The sequence below is a fragment of the Acanthopagrus latus genome, chromosome 21 (genome assembly GCF_904848185.1).
Source record: "Acanthopagrus latus isolate v.2019 chromosome 21, fAcaLat1.1, whole genome shotgun sequence".
In the NCBI taxonomy this organism is placed as follows: Eukaryota; Metazoa; Chordata; class Actinopteri; order Spariformes; family Sparidae; genus Acanthopagrus; species Acanthopagrus latus.
The window spans coordinates 12,799,653-12,822,713 of NC_051059.1; the positions used below are offsets into that span (position 1 = coordinate 12,799,653).

At 42.4% G+C, this 23,061-nt stretch overlaps 2 protein-coding genes across 2 annotated transcripts; one reads left to right on the plus strand and one right to left on the minus strand.

Moving 5' to 3' along the window:
• Nucleotides 1–12,026: 12,026 nt before the first annotated feature.
• On the plus strand, nucleotides 12,027–19,152 carry LOC119011888 (GTP-binding protein Rheb). Its single transcript, XM_037085333.1, has 8 exons — nucleotides 12,027–12,354; nucleotides 13,587–13,658; nucleotides 16,293–16,360; nucleotides 16,523–16,605; nucleotides 16,718–16,774; nucleotides 16,879–16,926; nucleotides 17,336–17,417; nucleotides 18,320–19,152. The coding sequence occupies exons 1-8, from the start codon at nucleotides 12,303–12,305 to the stop codon at nucleotides 18,410–18,412; spliced, it is 555 nt and encodes a 184-aa protein (XP_036941228.1). The 5' UTR covers nucleotides 12,027–12,302; the 3' UTR covers nucleotides 18,413–19,152.
• Nucleotides 19,153–20,712: 1,560 nt separating this feature from the next.
• ly97.3 (lymphocyte antigen 97, tandem duplicate 3) lies at nucleotides 20,713–22,693 on the minus strand. Its single transcript, XM_037082833.1, has 4 exons — nucleotides 22,606–22,693; nucleotides 22,254–22,324; nucleotides 21,212–21,334; nucleotides 20,713–21,003 (listed from the first exon to the last, which is right to left on the minus strand). The coding sequence occupies exons 2-4, from the start codon at nucleotides 22,300–22,302 to the stop codon at nucleotides 20,885–20,887; spliced, it is 291 nt and encodes a 96-aa protein (XP_036938728.1). The 5' UTR covers nucleotides 22,303–22,324; nucleotides 22,606–22,693; the 3' UTR covers nucleotides 20,713–20,884.
• Nucleotides 22,694–23,061: the final 368 nt, after the last annotated feature.

The following is a 23,061-nucleotide window of genomic DNA, read 5'->3' on the forward strand; positions in this document are numbered from 1 at the left end:
GTCTGCGTCTCCCAGACCAACTGCCTGTCTTACTGGATTTCATACCCCAGCTGGCCCTGTCACTTTGCGAGGCCACAGATAGCACCCTGCCGCTGCTCCACCCACTACAGGAGGGCAGCGCTGGGGATAGGATGCTGTCTGAGCTCAATCAGTTGAGGTCACTGGTATGATCTCATAGCCAAACACACAGAAATACACCTCTGCTCCCAAACACTGCCCACCCTCCCCCTTGCAATACAGCCATGTTTTTATTTTTTTTTTCTTTGGTTGGCCACACCTGCCAACCCTTGAAACTGTGGTACATGTAAAACAATTCAGATATTTGGCATACCAATCCCTGGCTGACAATAATCTCTTCTCACTTTGTTTTTCTCGCGCGCGTCGGCCCCTTGCGCCTTTTGTGCATGATCTCGTCTCCACTTTAAATATGGCACCGAGCCGGCAGCCGTGAAAGCACTGAATCATCTCTCAAAAAAGTAACAGTTCTTAGAGGTATTAGTGGAACCTTCTGCACAGACGCGTTGGTTTAATCTCAAGTGCAAAAGGACACGGAACGTTCGAGCACACTCCGAGAAAACTCTGCTGCTGTTCAAACTCTCATTCATGCGGGCCCGTGGGGGAGAATCTCTCTTTATGTAAAAGCATATACTGTGGTGCATTTACATTTTTGAATTTCGTCTTTCCCCCCAGCAACTTACACACCGAGGTAAAACGCTCTTAATGCCTTTTTCTCTACGGACTTCTTTAAGTGTCTTCATAGCATTTACTGGGAGCCTTTTTGTTCCGCTCTCTTTTCAAAAATTAAAATTCGGAAAAGATTCAAACGTTGTAATCTTTTCGGAAATTTCCCCTGAGTCGTGTGAGCAGTTGCTCGTCTCCGAATCAGTTCGGGGCTGTCAGGGTGGTGAGGACATCCCATCGTGCATCTGTCGGAGTCGCAGGGTGGAGGGCACAGTTCAACAGTTCATCTGAGGTACCCAACTTTGACTTTATGTGAGTATTTCCACGTAATGCTGCTTTAAGCTTCTACTCTGTTACACGTCAGAGCAAGATATTGTACATTTCACTCGTGTGTGTTTAACCTCATCTGATCAGTGTTTGTTTTTGTTTGTTTTTTTAGAGAAAACAAAATTTGTGATTTGTGATATTTGGCGGTATACCGTAAATGAATCATTTCTTTAAAAAAAACCTTGATATTATGACAGGGAGAAACTTTATGAAGAGCAACAGATGGGAGATCCCCAGGATAGACAGACAGACAGACAGACATGTACAGAATGTACAGTACAGCATGTACACTTAACTACCGCATGCCAACCATACTTCAAATTTGTATATCTGAATATTGGTCTACGTAACACTATCTATCCATCTATCTATCTATCTTAGTGTTGCTATACAAAAAGTATGAATGTGCACCATTCTTTGACTAATATCATTTATGAACAAATCTGAACACATTTAACACTGAAGTAACACTCAGCCCCTCTTTGAACTCACTCTTGGATACCAGCTACCTTAATAATATATATATTTTTTTTTCATCAAGATCCATGCTTTATTCCCTAAGAAAGTAATCCATCCATGTTTTCAATAGTTTTTGTGCAATCCTGCCGACAAACCAACAAACCAACCAACAAACAGACCTCCCTGGTCAAAGTATGTAGTTATGGATGCGTCACATAAGGAGTTCAAGTTGTTGAGAACGACATCAGTCAACGCCTGAAAAGCCCTCATGTCTGCTTACAACTCCGTAACCGTGTGTTATACGCTATTTATTAAATGTTTACATGCTGCCTATAAATGCTTAATGTGGAAAGCTCACCGTTACCTTGCTCTCTAATGATTATAAACAACAAGTGTGTCGCTGGAGTGATTAACATGACTTCTGCGGCAGGAGAGGGCTACACTCACAAGCCGTGACCGAGTTATATAAACGTTATAAGGGTGTAAATGGGACCTTGGACTTGGTCCATTTTTCCTCGACAGCCTTACAGAGTCTGACCAGGACTTAGAGTGGCCTTAGTCATCATTCTTCTCCCAGTCCAGTAATCAAAGTAGTGCAGTGGGAGAAGTAATGACAGTTAGCAGTGATAGCCAACTCTGGGGACTTGTGGCTGTGCTCCGAGCACAGCTATATCAGCACTTATGAATGACAGGTTGAATCATGTGTTTGCTGAATTGGACACCGGAGATGAGGCTGTCGGGGTGCGGTGCCCATTCAGGCAGCTGCTTCTGCTTTTTTTTTCTTTTCTTTTCTTTTTCTTTTTTTTTTTTACTGCAAAAGCTTCATATCACTGTAGCTTTCCTGCAGAAATGAGTTTCTGGCTGACTGGAACAAGACAAAGTCTTTACACAGCCCTGAGAGTTTAGGCGGTCTGTACTGCTGATCTTGTGCATATGTGTGGCACGGCTGATTTCACAAACAGCAGGACCGCTACATCCTGCCGTCCTCTGTTTACATGAAAAATGACACCGCCAGAGCAACCCCCCCTCATGTGCAAACACATCGCAGAAGGCATGCTGTCAAACATGCAGAAAACCGCTGACATCATATGCATATCCCTCATTATGGGTTAAGTGTAGCATTGAAACACCGGGAACAGGCTGAGATGGATGGACGGATGTCGGGCGGAGGGTGGGGTAGGAGACGGACAGGCAGGCGGGAGAATGGACAGGGAGAATAATGCTCATTTCTATGACGGAGAGATGTCATCATGACATACCTCCCCATAACACACCGCCGCCTCACACTTCGTCATCATCTAGTGAGGCATGAATCTTCATTAAATGCTCCTCTTTTATCCCGCGTGTGCTTTTTTTTTTCCCCACCTCCAAATGACTCTTCCTTTTCTACCAGAGGAACAGATGTGTGGAAACAGCTTGAGATTTAAATTACAAGAAAATGGGATTTACTATTCCTCCTGCATTCGCACAACACCTTAATACGGAGTCCCATTAGCACCAAATGAGGATGAGTTATTCACTGTGAGAACAGTTACACCCTCCAGTCCTCAGGGTGACAAAAATGATTTCATTTGAGAAAGCTCATCTGGTTATGTGGCACAATAATGACTCTGGATGAGCTACCTTTAGAGACTCAAGTTCAAGATATATACCATTATTACTTGTTCATTACTGTGGAGGCTTCTGGCGATGACAGATGATATATGGCCCTGCTGCCACAGAATCTGCCGTAGGTGTCTCTGTCCTGCTGAAATGTAAGGAGTACCTGCCAAGACCCGGGGCTCTTTAGAGTCTATATTGCAGACACATTACTCCCCGAAGCCAGCGCTCTTATTGAGGAATATGTTCCCTCTTTAGACAGAACACAAGACAAGATCAGGTCTGAGAGACAAGAAATATGCATTTTGCAAGCCCATTGAGTATTCCAGGCAAAATTAGCTGCGTGAAATGAAAGAGAGCATGTGAATAGGGGTGGATGGTGAGCCACCTGAGCTGATAATCGTCTATTATTCAGCAGGTGCAGATGTGAATATTCACACCACTGGACACTTTCCACTTTCCATTTGTGCACGCTGATGCATCCGCCCAGCTAATGGAGTCTGTGGAAATGGCCGCAGCATTTCTTGTCAAAAAAAGAAAAAAGAAACTGTGGGTATGTCACACATTTGAATTTCCATCTGGAAATTGGCTGCAACACTGCTCTGCCCAAACCTCCAGGTGACACAAAAGGAGCTACTCAGCAATGCAAATTAGCGAGGAGGAAATCTGAGGGAGTGTCCAATGAGTGTGCTCGGAGGCTTGGCAAGGCGAGGCCAAGAACATTTCATTTCAGTGTTTCAAATGTTCATTTATTTACCTGATTGGACGCGGCGAGGCTGTCGCTGGCCGGCTGCGCAAAATTGTCACCGTGGAAATGACCGTCCATCAGGGCGGCTGTAACGTATTCGAGCCTACTTTGAAGGCAAATTGGTGCTAAAAGCGCGCAAAACACAAATTCATCACTTTTTCTGCATCTCCTTCGCATATTTTTCACCCCCTTATCAAGTCTAACTGAAGCACCTCCGCTGAGTATCTTGTAATCTCCTAATCTCCCTCCCCAGGCCACACGCCAGGTATCTGTAGTTAGATCTGCGGCGAAGCAGCCAGATTCATCTTGAGATAAACTGGGACAACATGATGAATAGATAATAAAGGCACCCAGGGGAGAGCACTATCCGGGTTAACTCCACCGCATAAAGATACCATTTGTAGTGATGGCTGGAATCAACGGGGAAGAGCAGTGAGCAAAGCTAACTGGGCTCCAAAGTGACCAAATCAGTCCTGACTTTGCTGATGCAGCAGATGTGGAGTACAGACCAATTGTGTCTGTGACAACAACAAGCCGGGTGATGAAGTACCAGCGAGCAGCCTATCTGGGTCTCACCTGCTCACCGCCGCATGGGCCACTGAGTGCTAAACAAAAACAGTTGTACAGCGAGCGCGGTCGCAGAATGATCATGATGAGATAAACTGTCAGCGCCTTGAGGTGGCAGTGAGGTTGATTGATATATCTGGACCCCGTCACTGCCGCCAAAAATCAGCGGAGACTCAGGAGGGCCGATAATAAACTTATCCTCCGAAGCTGCATTAGATACAGAGCGTGACGCCAGCTAACATGTGAGGCATATACTGTGTGTGCGGGGCGCTCGGCACCAGACACCTGGTCCTACGAGGCCCCTCAGACCTCGGAGGGCCTGAAGTATCAAGTAAAACTTCAGACCATCACAGGAAATATACTGTAATGTAACTGTTTGATACATGTAGCCATATAAACAATATAAAACAATAAATGCAATCAGAGACATCGCAAACAAAAACAAATCAAATCGGCAGGAGAAATGTAATCCAGGATGACTCATGCTCCTCTTACTAGCTTTTCTGGAGCCTTCAACCACATCTAATGGATGGGGTTTATGTACGTCATGAAATTGGCTGAGTTGTGTCTTCATTTTAAGGAATAAAAGAGTAAAAAGAGTATTCTACTTTTAAACAGCGCTTACGTTTTCCTGCACATCCCAGTGGCTAACTGGCTAATGTCCGATTTAGTGCCCCTGCCAGTTGGCCTTACATCACCGTTTTATAGATCCACATACTAGGAGTAGTAAGTCCTGATTCTTGATGGGATGTTGAAGGTTCCAATGTATTATGGTCATTTTTTTATAGCAATCTATGATGCCAAATAATGTCCTGGTAGCTAAATGGCTAGCTTGCTAACGTTGTCTCATGATTGCTGATTTGGTTATAGCAGCTCCCACATTTTTCCATATTTTAATGCAAAGCCTATAAAAGCTATAAGGAACCACAAGTTACAAGGGAATGAAGAAGTAGGGCTAAAAACTGAGGATCAATTAGGAGTTAGCCTTAGCTCTGGATTGAAACCATTCCGAGGGACAACCCAGGGACTGTTCATAATACTCAAACATGAGTATTCATTCACATGTTACCACACTACTCAGAAAGAAAACAGTGTTTATCAGTGTAAACAGGCTACTACATGTGGGAGGGTAGAAGCAGCTACAGATACTGGCCTGAAAGCTAACTGATATTTCAAAGCATCTCAGGTCAATTCATTTTGATTGACATCAAATAATGGTAATATTACATTCACAAATCTACCTTAAGGGGCATCACAGACTTTAGTTCCTCATTTCTGATTAGGAAATACTGCCCCCCAAAAAAGCCAAGATGTGGTTGGGTGCAAATGTTTTATTTGCCCCTTCACGCGCAAACAAAACAAATGAACAGGAGGCGATTATTTGCTCCTGCCAGTTTGGGTGACCACGGCTTAAAGTCTAAATACTGGGATGATTTCCCTATGTCAAGACGACACAGCCTGGCTCTAAACCACTGAACTTTCTCCCACATCTCAGATCTTTTCACGAAAATTTGATGAAATTTAGTCTCATTGTCAGACTTCACCTGAAGCGCTACATAAGCAGGAGTGGCGGAGGCGATATTCAGGGTTAGCAAATTAGCAAATGAGCCATGCAGCAGGACAGCAGAGTGAAAGAGGGGGGAAGGAGTGGGTGACTGGCAGTCTCAATAGAGGGCCATTTGCAGAGGCTGCGTTGAATACATGTCGAAGTGTGTGGAGAAAATGATGTGTGTTGAGTCGTCTGCTTGAACCGAGCTTTGGTGGTGTAAGCTGGAGATGCTCATATTGGAAAAGTTTTTGTTTTATTTATTATTTTGACCAAAAGTGACAGTTTCATCACAAGTTGTGCTCCTGTCACCACACCTTGGAACAATAGAATGTGACAAGCCCTGTCCTGGAAATTAGGATGCTTGCCAGGCCATCACTGCCAGCAAGCCATAAATGTTTCATGTGGTGCTGATATGGTAATCATTGGATCCCTACAATGACACCTTGTGAGAGTTGGATAACGATGGCTGTCTTTCAGGCCTGTGTGACTCTGGACACGGTCCAACAGCCGAGGCACAGCCTGAAGTGTGGATCTGCCAGTTAAAAAGTCTGCGTCGTGTCCTATAGGTAGTTAAAAGTCTCAAAGACGAGCCGAGCGAGGGTGCGACGGGTGTCCTCTGGGCATCGTGCACACGCGCGGACTCGAGAGATGCTGTGCAAAATTGCAATCCTCTGAGTTAAATATGCATTCCGTTTCATGCGGTTTGTGGGTCCAGGTGCCTGTCGGTGGCACAGGCCCAGCTGGAGGATGTGGCTGACTCGCTCCACTGGCGCTCAGGCTGGCATACTAACAGAGCCAGGGGTGCTTTCACAGTGAGTTGAAAGAGGCTGGCGCCGGTGCCACACACCCAGGGTTCAGAAGCTCCAGCTGCATGTCCACCAGCTCGCATGGCTAAAGAAATTAGGGGACTGGAGTGTGATTTTTTTTTTTTTTTGTAACCTGCAACACGGTTCCGTGACGAGAATATGGATCTCTTGACATTAACGGTGACGCGCAATCGCATCGCCTCCCCTTCGTCGCGCGCGAGATTCTGTGAGATTAATTGTCGGGGTTGAGGTGAAGGAAAAAAAAAAAGACATTTTCCAATCACAAGGGATGAAGCAATAAAAGGCCAACATGTCTAAAAGAGCTTAATGTATTATTTCTCTGAGGCTTGTGTAAGCCTTTTATTAAAGTGAAACAATCTTGTCAGACACCTGTTGCTCCTGCATGGTGGTATTTATTGTTGGCCTATGTCAGCACACTGTAATCCCTGGCTGGAACATGGCTGTATTACCAGTGTGACCTATTCTTGGTCATCATAATTTCCTGTGTGTGTGTGTGTGTGTGTGTGTGTGTGTGTGTGTGTGTGTGTGTGTGTGTGAGAAAGAGAGAGAGTGAGGGAGAGAGAGGCAGAGACAGTGACGGCGTTCATGCCCCGTGAGTGTGTATTTGTGTGTGTCCAGTGATTGCAGGCACCCTTCAGCCATTTCAGTTGAGCTTTTTTTTTTTTTTATTTTTTTTTTTTTTTTGACACCCAATGTCATGCAGAACAAATCGCCTATTGCTGACACCAGTGATTTCTTGTCTCCAGTGCTGAGAAGTGTGTGTGGAGGCAAAACAGTCGGGTCTTACTGACGGCGAGCTGGACAGTTCTGTGATTAAGTAGTAATGGTCCAGGACGTGACGGGGGGAAACAGGGGATTTCATTGGTCACAGGGCAAGGAAAAAACTGCACACCCTCGGGTCTGTGGGCTATTTTTTTCGAAGAGAGAGTGGGTAATTATTTCGAGGGTTTGGCTCCAAGTCTCTATCAACTGGCATTTAAAGGAAGAGTTCGCCCCAAAATCAGAAAATACATAAAATGTGTTTCTGACCACTTAGTTGTTTAGATCGCTTTGAAGCACATTTGATTATATGAGAAATGGTTTTATTGGACCTATTTGCAATGTAGTGAAACTTTTCAGCATCCAGGGGGAGCAATGCCTCTACTGCCTCCTCCTCATTTTTAAATTTTTAAAAATTTTTCTTTCTTTCTAAGGAAACCCGCCAACGATGTCACCGCGCAGAAGGTGCCGTGCATCTACTCTTGGGCAAGAGGCTCAAGGGACGGAAACAATAACGGCGTCCTCCTCGGCTGAGCTGCAATGCTAGTTAGCTTGGTTAGCTAGCGCGGGGGAAAGAAAAAAAATACCATCAAGTTCCATTGTATTGTGAAGAAGGCCGATGTCTTCAAAAGTCGACAATTCACACCAAGATTATCTAGCCTGGGAAATGGCACTACAGCTGAGAGGGAAACTGTGTGTCTTTGATTTGGCCGACGGCCATTCCTTCAAAATCTCTAGAATTCGGCGGTAAATTCAGTGACGCGGGCTTTGTCGTTATTTTTGAAGCACTAAGCCGTGAGTGACACGTGAGAAACATCAGGGTCGAAAAAGCAAAGAGGACTCTCACCGTCTCACCACCTTCGCAGCGCCTGCCTCGAATTCCAGCGTCTGCCTACGAGCTTAACCCGCTAATTGTGGCCTGCGCTCCGATGGTATTGTTGCATGCCTGCGGGTTGGTTTAAGGCCACAGTTATATTAAGACCTGGCTGTTTTAACATCCATAATAGAATACTGTATCAGCTCAGATAATCGGGGATGTGCGCAGTCCGATTTATGTGCGAGGCTGTTTGTCGGTGCAGGCGGTGTTTCTATGTTTAGGGGGTTTGTAATGTGCAGCTTAATAAACGTAGATGGAAATAACATGTAATTAGAGGGCAATGTTTCTGTGGGAATGTGTATGATGATTGAGTTCTTACAGAGGGGCCTGTGGTCCTGTCAGTGGCTCCTGGCTGAGATATAAATGGTGTTGTGGGGACATCTACTGGACGTCTATGAGAAGGTGAGGAAGATTATTTCTTTCTGCTCATTTTAAACCTCTCCCACATGGTGTCCAATACACTGGAATACACTTTTAGTATTTTTGTCGCACTCTTTTTTTTTTTTTTCTTTCTGTGGCCTAATATACATCTGTTCATTCCAGTGGATGTGATGTGCCGAAGGGTATATTCTACCTATCTCCATCCCCTTGATTTTGGGTGGTCTATTCAAAATCGTGATATAATTTACACTTGAACAGTTTCATTTAACAGCAATATTGAATAGCCTTCAGATGTTATCTCAATATAGGCCCAACAGAATGGGCTTTTTTGCCTAATAACATCGGGGGGGGATATTATAGTAATCTGGATAACAGTTATTTGGAACATCTCATATTTAGTTGAAAAATATCGTTTTGATTTGGCAGACATTTACACAACATCTGCAAAATAACATCAACAATGAAAAAAAGAAGTTAATGGCTAAACTTTCTCTTGTTTAAGGGTAAAAAATAATAACTAAAAATATATATATTACTCTGCGATTTAATAATTCATGTGCTAAAGGATAAAATCGACTGATATAACTGCAGTAATATTGGATAGCAGATCTGCATAATGTAACTCTGCTGTGAGATCACTGTGTCCTTATTGTGCCTTTGACACTCTCACTATTACTTTATTCTGTTAATTCTTTTCTTTTTTTTATGATTGGCACTGGTGCGTGTGATATTAAATGAAAGTTTTAAGTGACTGTACCGCACTGTGTCGAAACCAGGATTTTTAGAAATATTGAGCTTCTAAGTTTTAATTTGCCCCATAACATCCCTGCTGGTCTATAAAAAAAAGTGTATATGAAATTCTTCAATTTTTCTTTTTATATGCTTATAAATCATGCATCTTGGTTGAAGGCTTTCATCTCACCGTCAAGATTTATTTCTGTTAGAGAATATTTGAAATGTCTCTATTATGTTTTTTTTAATTACTTTTCGTCATAAAACAGGCCCATTCAGAGATGGTTAGTCTAAACAACATAGTAAGCATTCTCAGCAAAAACTCACTCTAAGTGAGTGAAAGAATTTTGCTGTCAATGTTTTTTTAGATTAACATTACTGCTAAATCAACGTGTATGTTGCATTTTACTGCTGGAAATGTTTTAAGGTTAAGTTTTAACTGTCAAGTCGTTTAATCTACAGCAAAGCTTCATCATTTTCATTTGGGGATTAATAAATTTAATCTATCGATCTATCGATCTATCTATCTATCTATCTATCTATCTATCTATCTATCTATCTATCTATCTATCTATCTACTGGACAGGAAGAATACGATTATAATCTGAAAAGTGACTTAACTGAAGCAAATTTGGCCTCGTCAGTTACATTCCACCACTGATTACACATCCCCCTGTGTATAATTCATTTACACTTTATTGATCCCCTGCAGAGATTCACAAGCTGTTATCGACTTCGTAATGTATTTGTTAATTATGTTTATCTGATTCTGCAAAGTGACCAAACAAATGTAGTGAATCACAAACTGGTACTTGTCTCCTAATTATAGTGGAGTAGAAGTATGAAGCGTCAGAATATAGAAATATTCAAGTACGGTAGCCTTTCTCATAACCATGTTTAAGTACAGTATGTGGGTAAAATATTTTCCGACACCATTCAGTGTTGTAGAAAAAAGGAAATGTCATACTTGCATATACTTGCTACTAACAAATCTACTTTAGCATCAAAAGAAGTAAAAGTAAATTATGAATGGTTTAACATGTATCTATATACAGTGTACTATGGGTCAGCTGTTTGTCACCTTGCCAGTTAACCTGATTTTTTCAGATCATTGGGTTCAGGGTTAGTAGTAACTGAAGTTATAGTGTAAATGTAGTGGAGCGAAAAAGTACAATATTTGCCTCCAAAAAGCAGGCGAGCAGAGTGGAAGTGTGAAGTGGCAGAAAATGGATACACTCAATTAAAGTACAAGTGAGCCTATTTAAAACTGCACTTAAGTAGAGCACTTGAGTAAATGTACTATGTTACAGTCCATCCCTGCTAATAATTTGGATGCAGTATAATCAATGGGCCTGCACTTAGTTATCTGCAACCTGTAGTTAGATGATATAATGAGAAACATTAAAGACTAGATAGGAATATTGGGGTATGGGTGCATGTGCATGTAAAGTATATGCAATAAAAGTCAAATGAAATGTGTTGCATTATTTGGTGGACCAAAAGTATTCAGTATAAATAGTAAATCACTAAAATATCCCTAACTAATTCTGAGCAGTGTGTACTTTTTTAAGGTTTATTTTGATGGTAACACTTTTGTTCTTTTACTCATACAAATATATAGGGTATAATGTTTCCCCACCATACATTCGAATGGCACCGCAAAATGGCGCACTCACTACGTAGTCCATTGCTGATTTTGGACACAGCCTATGATTTTGGAGAAAGGCAGTCGCTGAAAGCCTTGCTTCTTCAGAAATGTTTGACTAGCCTATAAAAAAGTTTGTAGGAAATGTTTCAATTCTTATTTTTATATGGCAATAACTTGTGCATCTTGGTTTAAGTGCTGTTTCCAGTTCCCTCGCACACTGCCAGGATTCAGTTTTATTACAGAATATTTGAAATCTCTGTGTTGTTTTTTCATTTTTCTTTCTTTCTTTCTTTCTTTCTTTCTTTTTTTTTTTTTTTTGTTGGTGCTGTAAAAACAGGCCAAATTCAAGTCAAAACAATCTCACAAGTAGCAATCAAACTATGCAAAACTGTAAATTCTTGGCATTACTGAGTAATTATTCTACCACTGCTGCCACTCAAACCCTGTCATGCTTTTCAGGTTCAAGCTCATCAGTTATTATTCTAACACCTCCCCAATGTCTTTATGGGCACTTGTCCATGTTAAATAATGAGTTCTCCTATTATCTGACAATCACTCTAAGACTGTCTAACTAAATGTATGTTTCCACTGTATTGTGTATTTCCCAGGTAATTACAAAATTAGTACATTGTGTCCGTGTAAACATTACAAAATGACGTCTTCACTGGAACATCCAGGCCAGCATCTCTGCTCCCTGACCCTGCACACATGAATGACACTGCACCCGACCACCCAGCCCTTCGTAAAGCGCGTAGCAGCCAATCAAATTCCAGAGAGCGCGCACTGATGCACGACAGACAGCCGCCTCGTCCATTCGGGGCTTTACAACGGGCACCGGCGCCCGCCTGCGCTCCGCGCGCAGCCAATTAGGACGGGGCAGTAATTACTAATTCATTACATCGCAAAGGGGAGTGACGCAGTTATTGTAGATCCATAGATACTCCATGCTTTCTTTACATGACCTGAAATAAACATTTTATTTCGGACCCGCGGACGTGAAACCGCCGCGAACGAAGCACAGAGGAGGGGTTCCTGCCGTCGTCTGGAGGCTGTATGTCGAATCTCCGCGCCCGTTGAATCTTTGGATGCCATTCCGGTTGGAGGTTGCGGTTCACCCCGAGGACTAGATGCGATAACCAGAACGAGATATGCCGCAGCCGAAATCACGTAAAATCGCCATCCTCGGGTACAGATCCGTAGGTGAGTCCAGGCGGAGAGAAAGAGGTCGGGGCGACAGGGCTAACTCACTGGGGGAGGATAGGGAGGGGGGGAGGCGGCTCGGATGCGGTGCTGAAGCTGAGGTTTCAGCGGCCTTTCGGGTCCGCTTTTCAAAAATCCACCATCCGGGCAGGTTTACGCCTCCCGCGGTGGACTTGCACCACATCGGATCTGACATCTCCTCGCGCCACCAGGTGAGCCGTGGCCTTGCGGGCGCTCAAAGCGCACGAGGGCCGCCCATAATGTGGCCCGGCAGAGATTGTCTTATTGCGCCAGCCGTCCCGATCGGATCGACATCCGCCTCCCGATCGATGACCCTCAACCCTAAAGGCCCGTCGGACCGACCCGCAGTTTGACGCATTGGCCGTGTGGTTTGTTCCGCTCGTACGTGAAGCCTCGAGAAGCGCGGTTTGCGCGCGGCGCGTCGAGGATGGCACACACAGATAGCTCCGACCGGAGGCCCAGCGGCGTGCCAGCGCTGCTCATGGCTGACTCCTCCATAATGACATGATAGTAAACGTGGTGCTGCTGCTCTGTGGCCTCAGGGTGGTCATTTTAAGTTGATGCATAACAGTGAATGTGTTTTTTTTGTTGCTGTTGTTGTTGTTTTTTTGTATATATGTATAATATTTTCCACAGAGAGGCCACTGATTCAATCTGTGTCATCTTTGTGCTGAACATGCAGAGCCCTGGTACAGGGTTGATGAAACAAAGCAATCAGGAATGCAGTAATTTGTAAACTTAACAATTTATGTCATCTGAAGGATCCCTGTTGGGTTGGAGGTCGACCGATTTCGGCTTGATCATGGCCGATACCGATGATTAGAAATCAAGGAGGCCGATATCTGATATTTGTGGCCGATATTAATTTGTTGTAAAACTGGAGGACTTTGGGTCAAAATGTCAAACAACCCTCTGATGGAATGAACCTAAATATGATTAACTAGATTATAATTTTCATCTGCTTCTCTCCAGTATTCCCATCACCCTCTACTCTACACTTCCTCTCCACCGCATTTATTTGACACATTTTGTCACTCCTTACTTTGCACATTCTGATTATTCCGTTTTTTTTTTTATAGTCTACTGATTCGGACCAATTTATTTTATCGACAGTCTGACAGTAAGAAATCACACTGATACTGATCACTCTAAAAGGACGTGAATAACACTCTGGTCCCTGTTTACACTTTTCTCTCTGTCTCTCTCTGCAGGAAAGTCCTCCTTGACAATTCAGTTTGTGGAAGGCCAGTTTGTGGACTCCTATGACCCAACAATAGAAAACAGTAAGTGGAGGATTTTTTGTGGTACTGTCACACGTCTGTACACAAACAGGGTTTCCCCACAGGAAACTCTTTTAGTGGAAGTGGTAAGCCACCGATGCATCTGTTGATAGATAACAGCCTCAAATAGCTCTGATCGCTGTATCTGAGAGCAGCTTTTTCCTACCCCGGTGTTGTATTTTCTCATTTGTGTGTGACCCTGGTAGAGGTGGTCTCCAGGCAAGGTGGGCCACCTCTCCTGTGGGAAACCCTGAGTGTGCATTACATCTCTTTGTTGTGCGGCATATGTGAGGTGCAGGCTGTATTATCCCTTTACCTGCTCTGCTCAGTGTTTCCCTTGTGTGCGTGATTTTATTATGTCGTTCACGTTCGGTCGTACAGCACAAAGTCAGCTCTCGTCGGTTTTAGTTACGAGGCTTTACAAACCGAACAACGTACGTACGGCACTCTCCATTCTAAGAGCCTCAGTTCTGATGGGGATAAAACTGCACAGAGGGACAAAAGATTGGTCAATTTGGTTGTGCTCAATATTTTAAATGTGATTCCTGTCATCTTACTCTGTTTTTTCCCCAAGCTTTCTGCTCCATCTTACCGCCTTCCTCGGTGGGCGGAGTCACTCAGTTGCAATGGAGAGATGCTTTAGTTGTTATCACGTTCACTGATCGCTGGGATAACAAAGTATTCAGTAGGGCTGCAACTAATGATTGTCTTTATTGTTGATTAAATCTGCTGATTGCTAGTTTGTTATTTTATAGAACTTTGTAAAATAACAAGGATTAACCGTAACATCTTCCCAGAGTCCATGCTGACTGGACTTGCAGTGGTATAACAGGAAAGCAAGTTATAAAGACTGATGGTTATGAAACTATTTGCTCATCTACAGTACTGACTTTTACCATATTAGTCTTATTAAAAAGGAATGTTTTAAGTTTAAATGAAGTTTTGCGTAGGCCAGGACGTAATATTTTGAGATACTATAATAAATCCCTCCGTTTATACTCCTTTAAGCGTTGTAACTGATAAAGAAGCAACATTTGGTACAGTATACAAGGCTGTGCTACTGTTGAGCTGTGATATTTTCTGAGACATCATCGTATTTTTGGTTTGTCTGCCCACCAATACAAAACTCAAAACTGGTATAAAACAGAGAAAAGCAGCAAATCCCCACATGTGACAAGCTGGAACCAGAGAATGTTTGGCAACTTGCCGATAGCCCTTGATACTCAAATAAAGAACACATTAACAATTTGAAGTCAATATTACATCACTCACGTTTTGTTTTTGTTTTTTTGTTTTTTTTTACATAACCTTTATTGTTACCATCATCTGAACGTCTAAACTGTGGGTCCTGATAACCCTTGAACAAAATGTCACTAAGAGGAAAAATGGCGATTGTTTCCACCGGGGCGTCATGTTCCCTCCAAAGCCAATGTGTCCAAACACCACACCAGCTGATTGCACTAGTTTCCACACTTCCAACCAGAAAGACAAAAAAATAAAAAATAAAAAAACTTTCTTCTAGCGAATTTTAGTGAAATCAGCCGGTGGCGGTCTTTGGTCAGAATTAACCCCTCGCAAACCTGCTAGTATAATCTTCGATGTTACAGTCTTAGAGAGGGAGCCTCGCTCGAAGCTTGAGAATGTACAGTTCATTCATCAACCTCCTAAACACGCACACACACATATATTCCCAGACACTCCAGAGATTTGAGTCTAAACTTTCCCTGCAGGCTGTTTCTCTCTTTCCTGACATGTTCGCTCGCACACCGCCTTGCGTTTCTTGGCTGTGTGGTCTGTATCTATAAATAATCGGCGGATGGTTAACGTAAAGTGTAGTGTCAGCGCTATCGTCGAGATGCTGCGGGCAGCGCGATCCCTCAGTCCTGCTGTGGATGATATGACCCGTCTCCAGGCACTTATTGACATTTCTGTCCTGAATGAGCTCGGTGGTACCAAAATGGATCCATAACTGGGTTGTGTCTAGTAGCACGTCTCGAGACCCACGCACTAATAAAGATACAGTCGGCTGCGTGGTACTGTACAGTTGGGATGTGCTGTGGTGCTGTGCTGCCTGTCTTTGTCAGTGTTGTTGTAAAAGGAAACGTGTTGCCCTCCATGCCTTAAAGGATAAGTTCACCCAAAAAGAAAATCATTCATCAGTCGTTAACTCGTGCCAATGGGAAGTCAGTTAAGTTTCATAGTCTGCAAAACATTTCAGGAGCTTCACAGCAGAACAGCATTACAGCATTCTCCCAAACAACTGATAAAGACATGGAAGTTAAAATGTAAAGAAACCCAACACAAAATGGCTCCATACAGCTCGTCCAACGTGCTCCATTTATCTGGAAGCCGAGAGAGATCCCAAATTTATTTGAAAAGGCTTTATCATAACACCCTTGTTTTGTGTGTTTTAAAACAAATCTTCCTCATTTTGTAAGCGATCGCTGCAACATTGTTTTGCTTTAAAGCTCCAGAAATGTTTTGTGCGCTGCGAAGCTTCCCCCTGAGTTTCCATCGGCACGGAGGTGACGAGATAACCACTGGATTCTTTATTTTTTGGGTGAACCTTTCCTTTAAAATGTTTAACTATTTCATTTCTTATTGATTGACTTTCATCTTCCTGTCTCCTAACTGCAGCATTTACTAAAATGATCACAATAAATGGACAGGAGTACCACCTCCAGCTGGTCGACACAGCAGGACAGGTATGACTCCTTATTGATTTTTTTTATGTAATTGCGTGCCGTTGCGATGGCGTTCTTTCATATTTTGGTGTCAATCTGTGTGACAAGCTACTGCTGTTGACTGTCTCTGGTCCAAACCAGCGACTTTGCCTGCTAATCTCTGGACTATTTCTGTCGCGACAGGATGAGTACTCCATCTTCCCACAGACGTACTCCATAGATATCAATGGTTACATTCTGGTCTATTCAGTAACATCTAATAAAAGGTAAAGCTCCACCTTTTTTGAAAAGCAAACACATACCACTTGAGTTCTGTATAATGATAATGAGTCAGTTCATGGGAGCTGAGGATTGAACTTTGCCCTTGTTTCCTTGCAGCTTTGAAGTTGTACAGGTTATCCATGAAAAACTATTGGACATGGTGGGAAAAGTTCAGTAAGTACTTTTGCTGTCGGAGGCGTTCCAAGGCGCATGTAATACATCATGTAGGACATTATACATGAATGACAATGTGCTGTTTACTTTTCCCTCTGATGCAGAGTACCAATTATGCTCGTCGGAAACAAGAACGACCTACATATGGAGCGGTACGTACGGAACACGCCTGAATTTTACACTTTGTCACATGCATGAGTACACACATGTGAGGCATTTAGTAGCGTTTGCCTGTTCTATTCCTAATTTTGGTGTCATTTCTTATGGTTTTGTGGGCCTCCTGGTGGCAAAACTGCATTTCTTAACACAACCCAACATGTGACACACAAACAGAAATATAGAGCAGATGTTTGTATCTGGTTCACAGATGACCCAGAAGACAAGGGAGCCATATGTATCCAGCATGCCTTGTTATACTTGCAAATCAGCCTCACTCGATCGAAGTTCTTGAGAGCAGATATCATGAATTTAACTCTCCGATTGCGGCCTTAACTTAGAAATATTTGCATTTTAGTCTAACCTGTGTGTGTGTGTGTGTTTTTTTTGTTTTTTTTACTTTAGAGTAATCAGTTGTGAAGAAGGAAAAGCATTAGCTGAATCCTGGAACGCTGCCTTCATGGAGTCCTCAGCTAAAGAGAACCAGGTAAAGAGTCGATGCTGCAGAGCTGTGAGTGTCCTGTGTTTTATTCGGTTGTTATCAAGCAAAGATCATCATTAATCACAGTAGTGGAGAGCCTGTGAACAGTTGTGCAGCATCTTCTGTTGCGCTGATAATCAGCCCTGTTGATGTCATCAGTGAGCGTTTCTAGATTCTAGTGGTTTGTTTGGATGTGCTTCAAAATTGACGACGTTGCTCCACTTCTGGTCCATGTGTCGTATCGTTGTCGTATCAGTGGTTACATGTGTCACGGGTTTCAAAAGAAACTTCAGTCTGGGATCTTCATTAGGAAAACAAATTTGACATAACCACCAGTAACCGCATGTCTTGCAGATCAAATAGAACTGAATTGTGACGTTCTAGGGAGTTAAAGCTGCTCTGAGCTATATTTTTATTGCGTTTGAGCTGCAACTATTAGTCGATAAATTGATTAGTCCATGAAAACACAACTAATTGCAAACTGTTTTGATAGTCTATTAATTGTGTTCTTTTTTTTTTAAAGCAGACGTATCGTGGTATTTGTGTATCGGACTGTTGATTGAACAAAAGCCATTTAAAGACTTTTTATAGACTAAATGAGCAAAGCTAATGCTTGGCCAACAAGAGCTAAAAAAAAAAAATAACAACATGGGCAATGGGAATCGATTCTTGGAAACTTCTTTCCATTTTCTGGTGGATGTATTTTCTCAACAAAGCACAAGTTTCATTTTCAGGAAGTCAGTGTATCTGCTTCAAATCGAGTTAGCAAAACAACAACGCCGCCTCTGTGAGGCTCCGCCGGCTGTGAGTGTGTGCTGCTGGAAAATTCAAAGTGGTGTGACTGAGACATGTGACAGCGTCCTGGGTGTTTACGTGTGTGTGTGTGTTTCTCTCTCTCTGTCTCCCAGACGGCCGTGGAGGTTTTCCGGAGGATGATCCTGGAGGCAGAGAAGATGGATGGCGGCGTGCAGCCAGGAAAAACGTCCTGCTCCATGATGTAGAGCCGCCCAATCAACACACAGGACACTGCACTGGGATATCCCGTTACTTGAAGGCTAGCTGCCAGTTCTCCTCCACCTCAGCTGACTCCACCCCCCCCAGGGTCCTAAATATCCAATACTGTCTATTTATGGCTCTGATTCCACTGTTATTTATCAGTATTTCCTATTCCCTTTTGTCATCCTCCTTTTTTCTGTGTGTTTGATTAAAAAAAAAGGATGAGTGGTGGTTACCGTGTCTTATATTTCCCACAATCCACCTCTCCTCCATCTCTGTGCTCGGCACTGATGCAAAACACAGAACATCATTCGGGTGTATCAGAAAAAATGTTTCCCCCCCCCCCGAGCTCGTTTGCAACGACAGCCGTAACGAAGGCCAGAGATAGTAGTGGCTTGATGCATCTTAGCTTCTCATTATGCAGCTCCCATTTTAGGCTACGGGCCCTACTCTGTTTAAATAACGAGAGATAAGAGAAATGTCATGTCTGCCATGCACACGCTATGAAAAACGGATAAGTAAACACGGACGTTTCTTCTGATACATCGCCGGCTGTTTGGTCTCTCCAGCGTACAGCTCTTTTTCTACTTCATCTCCGCGCAGCACCCACTTCTCTGTTCCTCAGTTTGTTTTCATAGCGGTTTCTGTCAGCCAAAAAAAATTAAATGAATCTGCATCCATTTTCTAATGTTGAAAATGTTGTACAAATGTTTTTGATTGTAATCATTAAAGCAAAAAGTGGTTATGTAAAGCGGCTGGCTTTGAGTGTGGATTATTTCCTGACGACTGAGATGTTTGTCATCTGGGAGGCAGGGCCACTTAAGTTACATGCTACAGTAGGTACATAACGTGAAAAGGGTTAAATAACTTGAGGGGGGTGCAGGATCCAAGTGCACGATTATAATATATCTTGTATTTCAGGACCTTTGTTTCACCTCTGTGTGGAAGAATATCAAAATGTTGCCTTTCCATATTGTATTTTGGATAAGCAGACCAAGATGTGCCCTGAGAGATCTCAACATATTAATAGACAATTAGAGATATTAGAGATATCCACCTTTTACAAATGAAATGGTCCTGAAAACTGATTTATTTTAATGACCTTTTTACTGGTCTTACAGTATCCTACATGAACACACAACTCTCTTCCTAACTTAAAACACTTTAATTTTCTCTCTGTTGCTCTCACTGGTCAGAAAGACTTTGTTCAGTGCACTAATTAGAATCTGAGCGTGGTGGCAGTTGGATTACGTAACACTTAATATCGTCCTTCTTATGAGCATTAGTAAATAGGTAATAAAGTCCCCATTCTTCATCAGCATTAACATTATTATGTACAAATGAGACTGTATATGAGTTAATAATAGCATTGTACACATTAATAGGTAATCAGACATGGTAACACTTTACGACAAGGTACACACATTGAATTGATAATAAAGTAATAAATCATTCATGAGGTAATTGGCAAGAAGTGTGATTAGAGGACCATATAGTAGGTAATGATGAGTTACTAGAGAACAGACTGGGAGGTGCTATATTAATGAATCGTTAGGTAATGGTTAACTCTTAAATATCTGTGACGCGACCTACTGGCAACTTTCCTCGTGAGTATGAACCAGCTGCTGAGTGACAAATAACTACTAATTCCTTAACTATGAATCACTCTTTTAGTGGACCTTCAAGTAAATTGAAAACATAATGCTCAGAAGTTAGAAAAAAAAACTCATCACTTAACCAGTAGTTACTCTTTTTGTAACCCTTAAATTGAGACCTAATACTGAGTAGTTACCAGTGGACACATTAAATACTTAAATTACTACACACAGTTTTTGCACCCTATTGTTAAGTACCACCAACGGCATTTATAAGTATTTAAAAGAAACTTAAGTGAAAGCTGCTTAAGAATGCTGATTTGAGCCTTATGAGTTTCTTATAATTGTTTTGAATTGCATTACAAATTGAATGTTATAGGGTTGTATAGAGAAATACAGTCAGAAGTCGATGCAAAGCCCTGAGAACAAATTGCTTTTCTGCATCCCTGATAGGCGACGAACAGTATCAGCAGCATTCTGAATGAATTGAGAGTTGCCCGGGCGCCTTTTTGAGGACGCTCAAGACAAAAAAAGACCATTACGAGAAGCCAACCTGCTGGAAACTAAATTACGGATAGGATTCTCTAACACTTGCCTGAACACGAATCCAATAACTCCTACTTTATAGAGCAGGCGGACAATTTCAAGTTGACGCGGCTGTCGAGGAGCAACAAGAACACTCCAAAGAGAATGAGAAACAGACATTTGGCTCTTTTTCATTCCACTTTTCTTTTTTTTCTTTTTTTATTTGTCAAGGGACACGTTTGATAAAGTATTCAAATTCATACATGATCTCACACCTGGGAGCCGCCTGCAGCAACCACAGTCTGCAGGACTGCATCGCTCAAAGATACTTAAGTGCGTTGTCGTTTTCTTCAATTTTTATATCGAATTATCAAAGGTGTTGCACAGGTCATCGCTGCAGCACTTCATGTCGATGTAGGCGTTCATCTTCAGCATTTCACAGGACTCCAGGGCCATGCATTTCTGGTACTGGCCATCTAAGAAAGTAAAGGGGGGGGGAAAGAGGTAAAGGTCGGCTTTTAACACACCATCTCACTGTGGTAGAGGGAGAATGTTTTGGCAGATTTACGTGATTCAGGTATTTGACATGCAGATTTCTTTCACACTTTAGCCACAAGAGGTCTTCTTAACACTTGCATGTCGGTTTTAACTGCTTTATCAGTTTGAGCATGCTGAGAGACTCACGTGGCGCTCTGAGGAACTTAGCAGCGGCACAGCCGTTCTTCTCTGGGCTGCAGGTCTCCACGGTGAGCTCACAGGTTCCACCGGCCGTTTTGGAGATACAGCGGTGACATTCCAGGGCACCACCTGAAAAAAACAAAGAAAAACAAAACACATTTCAGTCTAGGAACTTCTCAACATCACAGTTTTTACGATGGCTGTGATTTTTACTTTTAATAACATGCATACGCTGTCATCTTAAAAGTTGGCTTCACTTTTTAAAAAAAAACGTCAGGAAACCTCAGAATTACAAAGTAGAGTATTAGACTGAATTTGAGTGAGCTAAAAAGTTTTAACCACTTGAAATTATTATTCTGCTTTACTTCGGTGAGGTCATTAGTTGCCTTGAAGATGTGCGGCCTTGTGCATCATTTCTTTATGAGTTCATCTGGTTGCCTTTTCAAGATTAATTGAGCTGTTGAAAGTGTTTTTTTCTTGTTTTTTTTCACAGTTGAGGTTACAGACTGACTCTCCACCTCTCTACACTTGTGTTTTAAGGGCTTTATTTGCATAAACAACTGACAAAACACACTGTAAGCAAAGCTGAAGATAGATTTTGTTTGCTGCAATATTGTCATAGTGATTTAGTTTGGCAGTGGTAATCCTGTAGTGAAAATCTGATTTTGTGACGGCTCTGTTTCAGTCAGTATTTTTCCTTCTCTGTTGCCCTTTCTGATAGAATTCAGCTCATACTGTGTTTAGTGTCTCTTTCTATAGAAACCCGTCCTGGAATTATTATCATGAATAAGTTATTAATGGGTATTTCAGTTTAGTAAATAGAAGTTGAAGCTGAGCATGAAGCCACAAAGGAGGTAAATTAATTACTTTTTATACAAGTGCTTTCATTTCTTTAAGCATAACCGTCTACAATCTCCTGCAAAATGAAAAGATCGCCTTTGAGTTCCAGACAGGTCAGACCGAGACTACAGTGCAGAGTTTGCAGACGTCTGCGTTGCACAGCAGCAGAGGTTGTGTTTATTCAGTGGAGAATCAGTGACAGACCCACCAGCTGTAAACAGCAGGGCGACGGCTAAAGCCAAGACCAAAAACTTCATTGTTCCGTTCGGGTGCTGCAGCCTGTGAGAGATAAGGCACAGATTTGACAATACAGTGATGTGCAATGCTTTCAGCCCTCCAGATTTCAGTGCATGTCTGCCATTAAACAGAGATGCGCAAAACTGATTTGAAACAAAAACTGTAAAAAAAGAAATGAAAAAATAAGAAAAATACACAGTAATACACATAAATATTGACATTAGATGTCAAGCAAATATGGACTTTACATTCTCATTAAACACATTTCATCGAGAACTCAAGTCTAAATACACAAAGTAAGAAAAACCTTGACGTTTACATACCTCGAGGATGTGTCAGTCTTCTTCTGCCTCTGCCAACGTCTGAGACAAACTCATCGACTTCTCCTCTTTTTATACTTTCCCCTGCCATGGTAACGTCCCATTAAGCAGTCTATCTCTGTTAAGTCTATATACTTAGCGCCTCGCTCACCCTGGGTACACTGTGATCAGGGGTTACAGTTTCCCAATGCTCGGATTCCTGCATTATGCAAGAGCTGCCCGCCCTTTGTCCACTGCTGTATATAATTAATGAGACTTCTGCAAATATGAATGTCTGTGTTTGTCACAGGCTCTCATAAAAGGCCTTCCATTAGTTGGATCTGTGCCTTAAGAGGATGAAGTGGATATTAGTTAAAGGTACGGTGTGTTTGCTTGAGGTGAATAGTGTCTGGCCAAGATGAGGTGACATATCTTTGGCTCAGTTCTCTCCAACCAACAAAGGATGGGAATTTAAAACAT

What these genes read in the sequence shown, in the direction of transcription:
- ly97.3 (XM_037082833.1), bottom strand. Translation starts at nt 22,302, where the DNA reads ATGAAGTTTTTGGTCTTGGCTTTAGCCGTCGCCCTGCTGTTTACAGCT. An exon ending in CGCCCTGCTGTTTACAGCTG is followed by an intron (nt 21,335 to 22,253) that starts GTGGGTCTGTCA and finishes TGTTTTTTTCAG; the next exon opens with GTGGTGCCCTGGAATGTCAC. An exon ending in TAAGTTCCTCAGAGCGCCAC is followed by an intron (nt 21,004 to 21,211) that starts GTGAGTCTCTCA and finishes TTACTTTCTTAG; the next exon opens with ATGGCCAGTACCAGAAATGC.
- LOC119011888 (XM_037085333.1), top strand. Translation starts at nt 12,303, where the DNA reads ATGCCGCAGCCGAAATCACGTAAAATCGCCATCCTCGGGTACAGATCC. An exon ending in CCTCGGGTACAGATCCGTAG is followed by an intron (nt 12,355 to 13,586) that starts GTGAGTCCAGGC and finishes CTCTCTCTGCAG; the next exon opens with GAAAGTCCTCCTTGACAATT. An exon ending in GACATGGTGGGAAAAGTTCA is followed by an intron (nt 16,775 to 16,878) that starts GTAAGTACTTTT and finishes CCTCTGATGCAG; the next exon opens with AGTACCAATTATGCTCGTCG.